The following is a 12,429-nucleotide window of genomic DNA, read 5'->3' on the forward strand; positions in this document are numbered from 1 at the left end:
CAAGCTACGCGACTCACAGCGTTCTCTTCCTAATATAAACCGTGTACTTATATAATTATGATACAAAATATTGACATGCGAAATGAAAACAAGTGTAGAGCTGTGCTCAAATTTCGCATTAGGGAGTATCGTCGGTGAATTTTTTAGGCGTCTTTACAGAAAACACGTCCTCGAGCAGTTCTTTTTTTTATTTTGCCACAAAGTTTGATAGGTAAGCTTCTTTACAACAAGGACCTAAGGTTGTTGAGAGACTGTTCGTGCTCTTTTTTTTACAGCAGAGCTGTCTATGGCTAGGTTCTGGAAAAAAATTGCGTCCGTTTATGGAGCCGTGCAATCGAGAATTTTTCCCCATACCTGAGCCGATCCCGAAGATTGTGCAATACTGGGCCGACCCGCGGCATATCTAAAGACTCTTAAAATCTTAAAATCATGTAGATGGATGGCTACCGTCCTGTCATGGTGAGCGAAAAACAAATCGCTAAGAACTGGCGCTTTAGCTCACCGTGACAGGGTTTTTGATCTGTTGATGATTTTGTGATTGCAATAGACAACAGCATAGCTAGCGTTGGACCGGACCTTACATACCTTTTAAGACTTTGTAGGCACTGTTCTAAGCCACTTGATTTGACCTATGAACTACCGGCTGACACCAAATTCCAATCTTTAGATTTATTGTTAATTTTCGCAGAAACCCACATAACCTGGTATTACCGCCCTAGGGCTAACAAACGACTGCTTTAGTATTCATCCTCCCACTCGAAGCCTGTTAAACGGGCAATTGTGTAGGCGTGCTTCACCAATGCCATGAAAAAATGATGTCCTGTCATGATACCCGTCAGGCTGAGCGAGCAAGCCAGTCGGCTTTCTGCGGCTGGTTCTACCAAAGATGTGCTTGTTTCCGTGACGGAAGGCCTGTTGAAGAAGCGCAAGAAGAGCCGCAGCGAACAATCCACAGAAAGGAAAAAGACGGCGGTAATTTCGTACATGCACGGTATCCCCCATAGTATGAAGGGGGTTGCCACTAAGGCGAATGTGACGTTGACATTCTCTGCCCCAGACAAGCTATGAAAACTGTGTAAGTTGACGGACCATTTTCCCAAACGATCAAGGGGATGTAAAGTGAAGCATAGAAATAAGTTTGCGTAGCGCTTGCAAGGTGTGGTTTACAGTATTGCGCTAACTTGTGGTGGGGTATACATAGGACAAACTGGCAGATTCCTCAATGAAAGGCTTGCACAACACAAGCGAAATGTTACAAAACCAAGGGACGGAAACCTTTTTCAACATCGCCATGATTGTACCAGTAAATCGTGCAAGCCAATGCTCGGCGCATGCACAGTGGAGGCCAGAAGCAAAGACCACTGCAAGCGTGAAATAATCGAAGCCCGGATGACTCGAAAAAAGGAAGCAGACTGTGTTAGTGCAGCGTCAGTTAATCTTACTGACAAGGAAATCGCGTTTCTGAACGGTAATTACGTGCGCATGCGTAGAGTGTGATTTATATTTTGTATTTTTGTATCTTTTGTATCTTTCTATACCTGCTTCGCTATATCTGCGTCCGTGTTTCAATAAACGTCGGTTGAAAGCTAGCGCTGTCCTGTGTCTCTGTCACGTCCTTGTCTTCTTTAGTTGCGCTAAAGGCTTTGCCATTATTCATTCATTCAAATAACTGTTACAGACCAGATCCTATCCGAGTCCAGCTATCATGCTTTGCCATTATGACAAAATGAAATCTTAGATGTCGGCGATATCACTACAGAAGGCACAGAACGAGGCAGCGCATCATCCAGTCTTGAATAACCAAGCCGGAGTGTACGTGGAGTTCGCTCGGATGCGGTAACATGCTTTGCTTCTTCCCGAGTAAGTCCATGGGTCACATAGGCTGAGTGTGGAGTCGGGTTGAACGCCCTAAAGCGAATGCGAATTGCATTCTTAGGGTTCTGAAATATATTTGGTGCTCTTACTTTTGGGACACATGTCAGTGCCAGGCGTACAAGAGCGTCAGCTTTTTCATTTCCTTCAATTCCTACGTGGGAAGGGAAACATTGAAATTTTACGTTAAATCCCTTCCATATTGGAACTTTGATCAGTGCAACAGAATGCCTTGTCAACTTGTCTCGAGGTAAGCCGCGGTGTAACCGCTGTAACGACGATTTTGAGTCGGTCACCACCACGACGTCACGTGCGGAATAAGTTCGTAGTTTTCGCAAAGCCACGGTAATGGCAGCACATTCTGCTGCTGCAGACGAAACTACGCGATCTAAGTGGCCCGACCATGACACATCAAGGAAGTGTATGCAGAATGGCGCTGCACGGTTGACTGTCTGTACACACACCGACCCATCTGCGTACACTTGTAGGTGGCTTTGGAAAGCTGCACTCAAGTGGTCTAGAACAAGAAACTTTGCTTCGGCAGTTGAAATGGCGCGTTTCGCCGGCATGTGGCGTACGCTGAAGCTGCACGTAACGTCCGAAAAACACCATGGCGGGTCGAGGCGACTCCGTTTAGGTTACTACAATCCCAAAAAATTAAAGGTGTTCAGCGTCGCATAGAAAAGGGAGCGAGTTCTTGCTCTTAGCCGCCGGAGAAGCGCCGCGTCTGCCGGGGACTCTCTCAGCCTTAAAAGTTGCATCAACAAAGCCTGAGATGTCAAAAGGTGGAGTGGAAGAGACTCCGCTTCATTATTATCCTTCTTGTTTGAAGCTGCCTAAGGAACTCCCATCGCCAAGTGAAGTCCCTTTCTGTGCACTGCCTCCAAGCGCTCGAATTCACTCATTGATGGTGACATCAGCGGCAGCTGATAAAGAACGCGACTTATTATCAGTCCAGTGCTTAGTTTAAACATAGATACAGGATTGTGTCCCCGACGTACACCTGCCATGCGACAAATTGCGTTGACTCTTTGCACTGATGCAGCCACAACACTTTCAACTGGGCATGGTGATGCCCATGAATCGAACACTAGCTGCATGGCCAATTGCATGGCCTCTAATATTCATGGACCGTCGAGTTGACGTGCGCCTCATTCACGGGAAAAGCACGAAGGCTGAGTTTTCCACTCATAAAAATAGGCCAAGCGTCGATAAGTGACTATCGATGACGGAGACTGCACCCTGGCCTAGCTGGGCCAAACGTTTGTGTTGGTACCCTGAGATTCAAATGCAGATGCCATCTGGGTAAACGGCATCTTAACAGCCGTCTAACCTACCTTCAGTGCGTCTGGAATGGAGGCCATGGCAAGGTTAAAAAGCAAGGGAGTTAGGACACTTCCTTGTGGGAGGCCGAGGGGAATGCGTCGCTCTTTGCTGGTTACATTTGCGAGCTTAACCTCAACATGTCGCTCTCTAAGAAATTCATGGACGAATCGAAGAGCATTTCCAGAGACACCCAGGGCTTGGAGTCCGTTGATGATGCCAGTATGAAGCACACAGTCATATGCTTCAATATGCCTATCAAGAAAAAGACCGCATCGTGAATCTGCCGCTTCATTAAGATAACTTCCTACGTTACGTTGACCCAGAAATGAGACCAAAAATTCCACGACCACTTCCTCGACACTTAGAGACATTGTACCATCGTCTTCGACTGAACGTGGCATACACGAACAATTATCTGTACAGCATAGGACTTACCACTAACCCATACTGTGATAACTGTCGCAACTTAGAGACAATTGAGCACATATTACTTGAATGCCCCGCGTACCGCGACGAGAGACAATTTTTTGAGCACCAAATGGACATGATTTGCCACGAACCGTTAACGTTACCGAGCATCTTAGGTCCAATGCCCGGCCCTTTAAAACAGCGACGGGTTTTGGATTTATTGTTCAATTACCTGACAGAAATTGGTCAAATAGGAAAGCTTTAAAAATTGCATCCTTCCTATACAAAAGCTTAAATTTACCCGCCATGTCACCTGTAAATATTAGTATCAGGTCCACTCGGACATTTCATATTTACTTTTATCCTTTTTTTCTCGAACTCTTTTCTGGAATCTTTTAATCCCATTCCCCATCCCTATACAGAGTAGCATGCCAGCAGTTATATACGCGCCGGCAAAATTCTCTGTTTTTCCAATAAAGAGCCCTCTCTCTCTCTCTCTCGGCAACGTCCATAAATATGGCGAATGTCGAAATGCCTTCGACGCGAAGGTGCTCGAAGTGGCTTAGTAAGTCCAAGACGCTGTCCTGGGTACACAACCATGGGCGAAATCCGGTCATTCACGATATCACTCTACTTCCTTGCTCAAGATACCAAGTTAACCTCGTGCATATTAGTCTTTCCGCTTCGCTATCCTATGCGTTGCGCAGTGACTCTTTAGTTTTTAGTCAGGAGTAGGGAAATGACCTAGCAGTTTCAACACTGAAATAGCCACTCTCTTGCTCCGCAAAATATCTACGAACAGCTCACCAGGGAATTCGTAGAACGCTTCTCTGTATGTGTTCCAGCGCGTCACAGTACAGAATTGTCGACCAGCAGTCTGAAATTCAATGACATTTGTGAAGACCGGGAAATTTTCACTGCCCATCCTGTCCGGGGTCCTTGTCGATGGTACCAAAAGGTTTGTAGAGTAATACGAGGTCTATAGCACTCCATAAATCTGGTGTCCTGAAGAAAGTCAGTTTGTCATCGTTCGCCACACATAAGACAGCAGCATCCGCGGCAGCGACAAGTTCTTGTACAGTCTTATAGTCCAAAGCGAATGATGTGCGTTAAAGTCCCCACACATTATTCTAGGCGAAGGGCAACGGATGCAAATATCCTTGACAAACGCCTCCGTGGAGAACTTCTTTAGTGGACTTACATACACCGACACCACACTGAGTTTTGGGTTTTCTAGGTACCCTTGCACAGTGACGACTTCCAGGGGGTAGAACAGAGGTCTTGCACTGGTAAGGTGACGGGAGGTATTTAGCCCCTGATGTATATCATTGCACTGCCACTTGCAGATGAAGCTATGCTCGGATTGCCATGTCTGATGTACCCTGGGATCGTCCTTCCATTTGGGAGACCAGCTTCCGAGAGGCCTAGATTTGGTATAGGCATGCCTCGAAGGAAAGGTCTAAATTCGCACAGGTGCTGTAAGATATCGGCGCAGTTCCATTGCATTATTAAGGGCACTTTTGAACGGTGGAATGCACAAGGTGGGCGAGAAATTTCCAGTATGCTACTAAGCGTATGCGGAAGTAGAGCAGAGTATTACTCACTCAAGGGCCAGCACTGCTTCCAGCATATCCTGCGTTGAACTCGCAAGCGTATTCGCGACGTTTGAGCGTAGTGCCGTGAGCAAAGCACGTATCACATGCTGGCAGTTTTTCTGCTGAGTGCTTCCAACTGGTACTTGAGGTCGGTTCACTACGGCTGTATAGATGCGCTTTTCAGACTCTTTTGGGACATGTTCTCCAGCAGCGTTGACCAGTTGAGTTGGCTCAATAAATGCTTTTGACGGTGTGAGACGCGGGAAACTAGATGCGTATTCTGTTTCCGAACCACTTAGTTGCGGTGCGCTGGACGTCTTGCTCTTGTTCGATGCTGCGCTTACATGACGCATATAGATGCTACTCACATTACAGACGGCGACTGTCGGGTCACACGACAACACTGTGCATCATCGCGAAATCTTCCCACGCTGACGCTGAAGCTCTCACCATAACAGAAGCCATATTTGCCTCGGTAATGTGGAAAGTTGGGTTAGTTGGGGATATCTTGCTGGTGGAGCAGCGCACTGACACGGACACGGTGAAGACACACAAGAAAAGACGACACTCGCTGCTAGCAGCACGACACTAGCAGCGAGTGTCGTCTTTTCTTGTGTGTCTTCACCGTGTCCGTGTCAGTGCGCTGCTTCACCATCTGCCTCCTCTCCCGCGACACATAGACAATAACTGTACGCAGCGATAGCCAAACTTTCCTCTAGGCTTTTGAATCGGACAGTGTGTCACCTCATATCGGAGCAACATTAGCTCCTCACATGCAGACCCGTCCTTCCCTACACGTCCTGATAGAGTGGGTACCTGGCCGCGAAGGGGTTTGAAGTACTGATCAAGCTCACACCTTCTTTTGTGAAGCCTCTACACCGAGTACCCTCATATCATGGCTTGACACTCAGTACCCGCAGGCGCAGAAGGCCGAGCACCGAAGACAGCTCCACGCACACCTGAAAGCCTTGCGTCAGGATGCGCGTACCCTCTCTTGCCCCCCCCCAGCCTTTTATGTCCCGCCGTGATGCGTCAATCGTCAGGAATGCCGAGACACAGACCCTCCGCAATGATGCCATCGGCCTCGTGGCCGTCCACCCTGCCAGATGTGTGGGGGTTGCTCTTACGCTCTTCGCACATACAAGACCTGCCCCCGAGCCCGTTCATCAGTATTCTACCACACCTCCCACACCCCTACTTGGGAAATTAGAACCTAAATCCCACGGGACAATGAGGCAACACTCTGGTCTCGCCTAGTTTCTCACATGCTCCATGTCCATGGGACCAACCACGTACCTCACTATCCGCACCTTCATAATAACCGGTTGTAAATAGAACGCCAGTGCGGGCAATGCACCACAACAAACAAATGCTTTCTTCTGGTCTTCTTCCTCTTCGCTTACGCGTCAGAAAAAGCCAGCGAAAGTCTGAATCAACAAAGGAAAGTTGTAGCTTGTCCAAACAGCTATTTGGCTAGCAGCACTTGCGCGATGCTCATCGTTTTCATTAATGTCCATCGGTATGGCTTATTTGCAGTATTCCAGAGCATTAGCAAATTCCACAGTGCGCAAATGTAATTAATAAATCACTACGATTGTTGCGCAGCTTTTTTTTTTAAAGTGATAGCTTGATAAGTTAAAAGGCGATCCCCACGTTGCTAGAATAAATGTCTTAAAGGCCCACCGCAACGAAGTTTACCCTTGGTTTAAACTGCTTATAGAAGAGCCTAATATATACACTATCGAACAAATATTGGCTACACTGTGATGGCGCAGTGGTTATAGCGTTGCGCTACGAAGCCCGAAGCCGCGGTATCGAATCCCGGCCGCGTCGGCCGCATTTCGATGGGGCCGACGCGTGTGCCCCATCGAAATCCCGTGTGCCATGGATAGGGTGCGCGTTAAAGAGCCCCAGTTGGTCAAAATCAGTCTGGAGTCCCTCACTATGGCGTAGCTCACAATCAAGTCGTGGTTCTGGCACGTAAAACACCAGAATTTTAAACAACATAATATTGGGTATACTGCAAGGCTAGTGATTACGTAACTTTCTTATTAACAGCTTTCAAATACCACTTAAGCAGGTCACGCGTGCATCCGGACATAAAAAAATATGGCATCCTTTCTGGTGTGTCGCTTCGGAGATTTCCTGACGCCGCTCGAGCGGCGCGCAGTCATGGGATGAGTCATTCGTTCGAGTTGCGCGCCACGTTCATTGTACCCTTCGCACCCCTTAGGAAGCCCACATGCAAGCTCCATTCAAGGTTTGAATTAGCATGAAGGCTCCCCAGCTGATGATCGTGATTTAATGGCACCCTCTTTGCTACGAGGTGGGCAACAAATAGTCACTTAGCGCTAATGCTTGAGTTAATCAGCTAAGCTGTACGTGTTTTTCATTCTAGCATTTTTGCAGACATCTCCTTACTCTTTTTTTTCATCTAAATCTCTCTGACTACAGTGTACAGCTACATATGCTTGTAACGAATCCTGTCGCATTATTCTCTTCCCTGACCGAACACTCTAAACGTATCTTGCTTATCTTGACTGCTGGCCGGTTGATGCTTCCCTGCACTTTAAATCCAAGCGTTTCTCGAAGCTGTGCGCTACCTATGGGTCTCACTCGGCGAATTCATTCGCATTCAAATAGGATGATCTGAGCGGTCTCCGGATTTTCGCTTCAGCAAAAAAAGTGAGTAGTGGAGCTAGGCGAGCGTCCCTACTCACTGATTTCGGACCTGCTTTCTCCCTTAACACGAAGTCAATGGCGTTGCAGACTTCCTCTGCGCTTTGTCTCACTTCAGCAGTAAAGCTCGGGTGTATATCTGCGGTATTCTTGAGATTTCTTCTCGATGTCTAGGGATGGAGGCCTAACTTATAGTCACACGGGCAGTTCGGGATGTTACTAGAACAGAACGATGGCGCCATTTGTCACCGCTACGGCAATGCAGGGCGAAACACACCGAGCGGTGACAGGTGATGTCAATGCTCCGCTACAGAGAAATGGCCATCTTTTGAGCCGTGTCTCCGGACACGCCTTTCCCATTTCCTTAGATTGGCGGTGCTGTTTTGGCAGCATATGCCAGCATATATACTCCTGTCGCTCATGTGTATCAACTATCGAACGCGTCAAATCTCCTTTATAAGTACTTCATGACTTCTTAGCAAGCTGAATTCGTGAGCTTTTCGCGGATACAATTCACTTTATGCTTCAGTCACCTATGCGACAACTCTGCAAGCATCCGTCACATGTGATGGCTGCACCGATGGAAAAACATTCATTGGAACCTGGAGCTTCTGCGCTAACCTAATTGAGTTAAGAAATGAAATGGTCCTATTATTTTCTGTTTTCATACAATAAAACGTTTCCTTCTCAGCTACTTGCAGTTTTTACGATGCATTCGCTATGGACAAACGGGTACATAGCATGTGCACGTTGAATAATCCTCGCCTCTCGAGATTCGTTGTGCAGACAAGCACGGCATCTCTGACAGCCCGCAGTGCAGCTCGGAGCTGCACATACCCCGTTAGTCACACATAAAACGCATCAGCATCTTCAACTTCCGTTTAAGCCTTCGAAAACATTGTTTGTTCGACTGCACGAGACGTTAGCATAGACTAAATGAGCTCTTGCCCTTCACAATACGTTCCCGAAAAAAATAAAATATTGGGTTTGCACTCACTGGAAGCCTTGAGGAAAGTGAGCAAGGAATCCGGAAACCCGTCCTCACGAAACTGCAGCAGCCTGGACCCGGAGTTTATGCAGTAGTGTTTGGCCCGGGAATAGCTGAGCTTGTGACGGGTGGCAAGAATGCAAGTGTCACCCATGGGTTTCCAACCTTTCCGGCAACCTAGCAGAAAATCAAAAAGGGTTTGTGGTCGGCAAGAACTATCTTTTTTTCGGCATGTTCTTTTCTTCTTTCTTTTTATCTCCTTAACCTTACCCCATACTAATTTGCTGACCTTCTCTAATGTAAGACCTTTACTACCCTACAATATAATAACTGACAGGTCGTTTCAAAAGCTAATAGTTGCATGCCTATTTAATAAAACACGCATGTCCCGCATCATAATTCTAAATGGTCATATGGGTTTATATGGAAACGTGGTTTTCCATACAGGATCCCATATGACCACTTGGCATTATGCGTATAAGACGTATGGGGCATGCGGAGCTCTTGAAAAGAGATGTAACACGAAAGTTTAATTAGCAAAAATAATCATTATGACAAATCAGCCTTTGAGGTCACGGTAACTGTACTTTAAAGTACCAGCACTAACCCTCCAAACATAATAAACGCCATGAAATAATTCCAGGCACCTTTTTCAACTTTAGATGTTCTATCTTCGACAAAAGTGAAACCGGGAGCTGGTTCTTGCGACCTGCAAATTGAAAAAAGAAGACCGTGTAAGCCACCGTCAGGAAGTACATCGGCATTCTGCAAGTCACTTGCAAAGAGCATCGTGCTTTCATTATCATTGGTATGAACTTTGTATTGCCGTTATCGTTTCTCCCATTATCCTTTTCTTGCTCCCCTTTGATGAAAGGAGAGAAGCGTTGCCTGGTACGTATAAAACAGGGTATCGCTCTTTGAGACGACTGGCGCATTCGTGCTTCACATCACACAACACGAAGCTAGAGCGCATGTGCACGCGCCAGTTTCTATTCGGCCATAGACCTTCGGATCTCTTTCACTTGCGTCACGAGCGGGAACGTGTCATTTCTTCGATGTTTGCCTCGTAGCAGCCAACACTTTGAGACGCTGTGCTAAACTGCACCGCCTAAGGGATCGGCCGACATCTCAGTTACTTCGTCGTGGCAGACTATAGGCTGCGAAAATGGCCCAAGACAGTGTGCCACACTTCGGATTGGCCCAGGTTGTAGCAAAAAAGGTTGTAATGTTTATTCGCCCGAATACGAAAAATCAGACTTCGTATCATCGCTATCACACTATAGTCTATGCCAACATGTTCATGCTGCTGCGGTCGTCAGACTTACAATTCCTAGCCTTGTGCATGCATGTTTGTCTATCGGGCAACGCTTTCCAGAAGATTTAACAAAGCGGAGTAGCCAGATACGTTTCAAATTATCCGCCTAATACGCGCTAACATTGATGCCCCCAGTGCTGAGATAGACATAATTTTTATTTATTGAGAATTTTTCCTCGATGAGATAGATGACGATGACGACACGCCAAAACCACAGCGAAGTATTCAAAAAGAGCTTCGCTTTGAAAGGGCTTCTTACTCTCGATATTATTCTTTTAGTATCAACCGCAATTTGCGACCACCCATCGGAGTTATATAATAAGGGAGGCGATACACACGCACCAGTGAAAAAGCGCGGAGAACACTAACACGGGAATCGAAACGTTATGGTACATCCCGGCCCTGTAGTGTTCTTTCTACGCATATTATACACTACCATGGGTGCCTTGAAAGTTTCGTGGACTACAATGTCTCTGAAGTGCACAAAAGAATGTTTTCGAAGTGTCTTCAACAGCTACAGACCACCAAAATGAACAAGAATGTTAGTAACTGTTGCTGAAAGACAGCGCTATGATTTCCACTGAGAAAAGTGAAAGCCTATGTTAAGGAAAAGGAGCCATTGAGAGGCCAATGACATTCTGCGTACTCTATAAACTTGTATCTACATCACTTCCATTTCCCAGAGTCCGTCTCACCTGACGCTGTTGACACCATTGGCCAGGGAGGCACCGAAGTCGGCGAAGTTACCGCTGGACACCAGTGCCACTATTCCGCCGGCGTTGTTAAGCCGGCCCGCGTGCACAGCCGCCCGGCAAAGCGCCGACAGCTGGTGGTAGACCACGCTGCCGATCACCGTGCCGCTCTGCGCACACCCTGGTGGACAGTATACCCTGCGGAGGTAGCAATAAAAAGGTAACGGTACCACGGCGGTCATGCTGAACAAGACACGCTAATGCGCCTCGCAACCCGCAGATCAGGCAATTCTTTAACGACGAACTATTCCCTTACTGCTCTATGTTGAAAGACGATGGACATTTTCGCAATGTCACCATACGAAGAATGGGCTACGATCAACAAAAGCTTTGTCAGTACGGTAGGGACAAGTGATGCTCTCATGCTTGCAACTCGTAGTGTGTATATACAGGCACACTGAGTCTGTGCATACTGTAGTCTGTATACGGGGTGTCCCAGCCAATTTTAGCCAGAGTTTAAAAATCTGCCGATGCACTCTAAGACGACGCGTCCAAATGCACAATACTGACTATTCTATGTAGTAAGTCGCTATTTTTCATATTCTACGTAATTGCATAGTTAGCCAGGAATAATTAACCAACTTCCGAAGCACCAAAGTTAGCCAAAAAATTCCAACAAGAAAATTGTAGAGCGTTTCGCAAAACGTCCGAGTACACAGTTTCTAACTTTCTACCTGTTATGCATTAGTGTTTTTCCTCCACTTATTGCAGACGCCCGCGAAATACAGAAAAAAATACAACGTGACATTCCCGCTTGCACGTCGTGATTGCAGCGCTCTCAAACGTTACTCGTGCAAACGAACATCTAACAGGGTGTGCTGCGGTTTAAAAGGCGACAGGGCAGTGACGCTGGCGTCGGCTGTGCGATTTACGTCACCGAGGTACTTCCCTCGCGGCGGTTCATGATAGCGATAAACAGGCGCAGCGGCAGAACACCCGGCTAGATTTCGTTTGTACGCGGAGCGTTCGGCAGCGTTGCAATCACGGCGCGCAAGCGGACATCTCTAGCTTGAGAAGGACACTGAAAGAGGAAGCCTCATAGACGCAGAACATTCACAGCATTTTCACAAGTGGCAAGAAGGCAGGCAAGTCATGTTTTACCTGACTGGTGAGGTGAACGATGAAACAATGTCCAGTGCTTTTGTCTCGCAGTTGACATGGTTCTCGGAGACTGGAACGAGAGCAGAGCACATAAAATATATCAGTTGAAAGAAAAAAGGCCCAAGCGCTAATTAACGTATCGGAAGCCAGCCAGAGACGAAAGTTATCAATAAGCGTAGGTATTATTCATGCCAGGAACAACAAACAGGTGGCAAAGGACAGGTAAGATGGCGTATCATATCGCTTATACATGACGCCACCTGCCACAGGTCCAGCAGACTTATAGAAGGCGAGTTTGAATGCGCGCAGCAATTTTCCCTTGTTTCGGAGCATGCAGCTAACTTGGTGGGTCCGAATGAATACGTGTCTCTCAGTAAACACCATTTTAATGAA

At 46.9% G+C, this 12,429-nt stretch overlaps 1 protein-coding gene across 3 annotated transcripts in view; it reads right to left on the bottom strand.

Moving 5' to 3' along the window:
- Window positions 1–12,429, bottom strand: part of LOC142576178 (clotting factor C-like) — a 44,298-nt gene that overhangs the window by 20,105 nt on the left and 11,764 nt on the right. For all 3 annotated transcript variants that reach the window (XM_075686177.1, XM_075686178.1, XM_075686176.1), the window contains 4 exons: window positions 12,037–12,106; window positions 10,879–11,073; window positions 9,516–9,577; window positions 8,878–9,045 (listed from right to left, as the gene is read on the bottom strand). In XM_075686177.1, the coding sequence (XP_075542292.1) occupies window positions 8,878–9,045; window positions 9,516–9,577; window positions 10,879–11,073; window positions 12,037–12,106 (495 nt within the window). The remainder of the gene's footprint in view (window positions 1–8,877; window positions 9,046–9,515; window positions 9,578–10,878; window positions 11,074–12,036; window positions 12,107–12,429) is intronic.

Source organism: Dermacentor variabilis, chromosome 3 (genome assembly GCF_050947875.1).
Source record: "Dermacentor variabilis isolate Ectoservices chromosome 3, ASM5094787v1, whole genome shotgun sequence".
NCBI classification, from domain to species: domain Eukaryota; kingdom Metazoa; phylum Arthropoda; class Arachnida; order Ixodida; family Ixodidae; genus Dermacentor; species Dermacentor variabilis.